This window comes from Mandrillus leucophaeus, unplaced genomic scaffold (assembly GCF_000951045.1).
Source record: "Mandrillus leucophaeus isolate KB7577 unplaced genomic scaffold, Mleu.le_1.0 Scaffold219, whole genome shotgun sequence".
NCBI lineage: Eukaryota > Metazoa > Chordata > Mammalia > Primates > Cercopithecidae > Mandrillus > Mandrillus leucophaeus.
This window is the reverse complement of record NW_012102243.1, coordinates 1,461,868-1,465,730: the sequence shown is the minus strand read 5'-3', so window position 1 is coordinate 1,465,730 and position 3,863 is coordinate 1,461,868. Positions and strand designations below refer to the sequence as shown.

Genomic DNA, 3,863 nt, shown 5'->3' with positions numbered 1-3,863 from the left:
GAGTGTGTGCACGGCCGGAGCTCCTCCCAAATACACATTCAGCGTGAGTGTGTGCACGGCCGGAGCTCCTGCCACAGTCGGTCTCGCTGTTGTCTTTCAGGTTAGCAAAGTGGAACGCGAGAAAAACCAGGAGCTGCGGCAGGTGCGCGAGCATGAGCAGCACAAGACTGCGGTCTTGCTCACGGAGCTCAAGACGAAGCTGCACGAGGAGAAGATGAAGGAGCTACAGGCCGTGCGTGAGACGCTGCTGCGGCAGCATGAAGCCGAGCTGCTCAGGGTCATCAAGATCAAGGACAACGAGAACCAGCGGCTGCAGGCGCTGCTCAGTGCCCTGCGTGATGGTGGCCCTGACAAGGTCAAGACCGTGCTGCTGTCCGAGGCCAAGGAGGAGGCCAAGAAGGGGTTCGAGGTGGAGAAGGTCAAGATGCAGCAGGAGATCACCGAGCTCAAGGGCGCCAAGAGGCAGGTGGAGGAGGCGCTGACGCTGGTGATTCAGGCGGACAAGATCAAGGCCGCGGAGATCCGCAGTGTGTACCACCTACACCAGGAGGAGATCACCCGCATCAAGAAGGAGTGTGAGCGGGAGATCCGCAGGCTGGTACGTGGGCAGGCAGGGGCGGGCATGGGCGAGAGCACAGGTGTGGGCTCCGGGAGCACGCAGGTGGCACCTGGGCGGCTCTGGCTTCACCCCCCATGACATTCTCAGCACAGGCTCCTCATGCCACCCCTGTTGGTTTTGAGGACCCTAGAGTCATGAGACCACTAGAAAAGGTTCAGACCCACAGTCAGGCCCCTACAGGGCAGGCCAGACTCTCACCTCCCCTTCTCCACAAACACCAGCTCTACTTCCTTTCTTAACTTGGGCCAGAGCAAGAAACCTAGAAATCGGCGCTGCCCATTCCCACCGCAGGGTTCACGGACACCTCTTCTTAGTGTCCCGGGTTATACCTGACACCAGGCAAGCCTCAGTGTTTTGCGGCAGGAGTCCCACACGTCTTCATAGGGGAACTCAGAGGGAATTATCCAGTGATTCTCCAGTTGAACTCACTGGATCGAGAGAGACCAGGAGGCCCCGGGGGGTGCGATGGCCTCCAGCTGCCCTGAGGTCCCCGTCTCTGCGAAACCATTGCACTTGGGCTGGACCAGATGAGCTGCCGGATTTGTGGGTCAATGAGGTCTAATGTTGGCACCTATACCTGGAGCATCCTAATAGCTCCAGAGACTCGGGCACCCATAGTAGGCACCAGTAGAGTCGATATTCTCAAAGGCCTGGGGTTCAGCTGACGAGAATGTCCAGGGATTGCAAGGGACTGATTGCACCCGATGCCCCGATGCCCCTTGTCCTTTGGAGAGGAGACTGTCCTGTGATTTGAGGGGAAACGGATCTCTGTCTTAGAGGTGCGTGCCCCAGCCCTGTGCCTCTTCAGGACCCCGAGCCCCGGGCACCTTGATGGGTTGCAGTGATCTTTCCACGTGGTGTGACCGTGCACCTGGGGCAGCTTTCCTCTGCCTGCTTCCTGGGGCCTCTGGTCTCCAGGGATGGCCTCCAGGCTGGGCCAGCGTGTGGAACTCCCAGAGAGGGGCAGCCACTCTCCACGCCTACAGCCAGGAGGGGAGAACCAGCCACTGTGGAGTAAATATGACCTTGCCACGGCGTACACATGGGTGCCCCCAAATATGCCTAACCTGGGTGATCCCCTTCCTTTCCAAAGTGGTCCCTGTTCCAACCTCCCCTACACCTCTTCGCCCTGTCCCGAGCTATATATCGATGTCACCTTAGCAACCCAAGGACCTGGCCCAAGCCAGCACTCGTAAGAACTGGGTGCTTTCCTCGCATGACGCAGAGCTTGCTTTTCTGTGCAGGGAAGGAAGGAAGCATTGCCACTGTCCTGGGAAGGTGGGAGGGACAGGCGGCTGCCTCTGCCCAGTGCCACACGACCCTTTCATTTGTCGTGGTTGGATTCGATGCTCTCAGTAGAGGAAGACGGCTTTTTCCTTAAGTAAAGGCTCGTAACAGAAACCAGCAGTTCCCTGCCATCCCCTCTCACCGTACTAGAGCAGCTACTTGTAACTCCTCTGGCTGATTCTTCTGGATTTTATTTCAAATTTTTGAAAGCGTGTTCCAACCTGTGTCTTCACTCTCCATCCTCGCCTGATCTCCCCCTCCACACAGGCTTCTCTGCAGGCAGGGGCAGGCTGATCCTAAAACCGCCCCCAAAGTGCAGATGTGTCCTCCACACAGGCTTCTCTGCAGGCAGGGGCAGGCTGATCCTAAAACCGCCCCCAAAGTGCAGATGTGTCCTCCACACAGGCTTCTCTGCAGGCAGGGGCAGGCTGATCCTAAAACCGCCCCCAAAGTGCAGGTGTGTTACCTGGTCTGTGGATTATCTTTTCCCCGTGCTCAGCAGCATCGTGTTATGATCTAAGGTCTTACATTTTAAAGTAAAACAGTCTAATTTGTTTATCTTCCGCCTTAGGATTGGCACTCACTTTGTCTTGTTTAGGAAATCTTTTGATCCCAAAGTTTGGAAGCCTCATCTTTTGAACATGTTATAGTTCCATCTTCCATACTTATGTCTGTAGCAGCCCTTGCTTAAAAGACCGTCTCTCGGCTTCCCACAGCGCCTCTGCCAGCTCGCACCTGTTCTCACAAGAGTGGACTTTCTGCTGTGTCTATTGTCAGTCCCTCCTCCACCCTACTTTGTAGTAGTTATTCTAGCTTTATAAAAAGGCTTCATTTCTGGAGTAGCACGTTCTGCCACTTTGTTCGCCTTAAAGAGTAACCTGCCTCCTCTTCTTGACCCTCTAGAATTCCATATAAATTTCAGAATCATCTTTGCTCTAAATAAAAAAACTGTTGGAATTTTGGGATTTTAACCAAACTGTTCAAGGATAAATTTTAACAGAGGGTATAATCATGACTCTCATACAAACAGTGAACACATGTCAAAGATTTTATTAACTCATTACTTTCAACCAATGCAAATGAGGACTTGACCCACAGAGATTCACATTCCCTGCCTGACAAAAACCATTTGCGTTCTGATGCGCAGGAATCGTGTCCGTCTGCGCCCAGGAAATGAGCACTTTGCTCACACCCTTCTCAGAGTTTAACTGTTCTTTCCATGGAGTCGTAGAACAGCCTAATCAGAGACGAAGGCACACCCTCCTGGGGTCAGGTCGTCCCCAGGGGCTCTGGCATTCCAGTAGAAGGACAATCAGAAATCTTCTCTTGCCTATTTCAAAGTCTTATATGATCTTTTCCTATAGAATCTGTAGATTTGGGACATCTCCTTTTTTTATTGTTTCGATGCTTAAACACACATACACCCTGTCAGTGGGAAGATGGTGCTGCCCGTGAGAGGCCCCCACCACCACCATCCAGGAACTTTGGGTCTGCTTGGGTCCTGTGGAGGAGGGACTGGCTGGGGGCTCACATCCCATCCACAGCGTGACTTGCCGCTTCCCCCAGGGGTGGCTGTTGGAGCCCAGCCCAGTCCGCACAGCTGTTGGGATGCACTTCCTTCTTCTAGTCCTGACCACAGCTGCCCAGGCCTCATCAGGGACACACCTCCCATCAGTTCATCCTCAGCCCTGTTCCCAGAGCCCAGCTATCTCTCTGTCTATATCCTGGTTTTGTGCAATTTAAATAAAATAATGAAAAACCCAGGGAGTACTTGGCTCCATGCCCAGAGCACAAGAGGTGCCCTGAGGGCATCAGCTGTGGTGATGGAGCTTCTGGTGGCACCAGGAATAGCCACTGGGACACTTTCTTTCTGGGGACCCTGTCCCAGTGGGGCCCACTTGCCTAACTGACAAGGGCCCCAGGACCTCAGATCTTCTCCTTTAAGGCCATCATTTAT

At 53.8% G+C, this 3,863-nt stretch overlaps 1 protein-coding gene across 1 annotated transcript in view; it reads left to right on the top strand.

Moving 5' to 3' along the window:
* JAKMIP3 (Janus kinase and microtubule interacting protein 3) overlaps positions 1-3,863 on the top strand; it is an 83,354-nt gene that overhangs the window by 27,118 nt on the left and 52,373 nt on the right. The window contains exon 2 of the mRNA XM_011980837.1: positions 101-598. Coding sequence (XP_011836227.1) covers positions 101-598 — 498 coding nt within the window. The remainder of the gene's footprint in view (positions 1-100; positions 599-3,863) is intronic.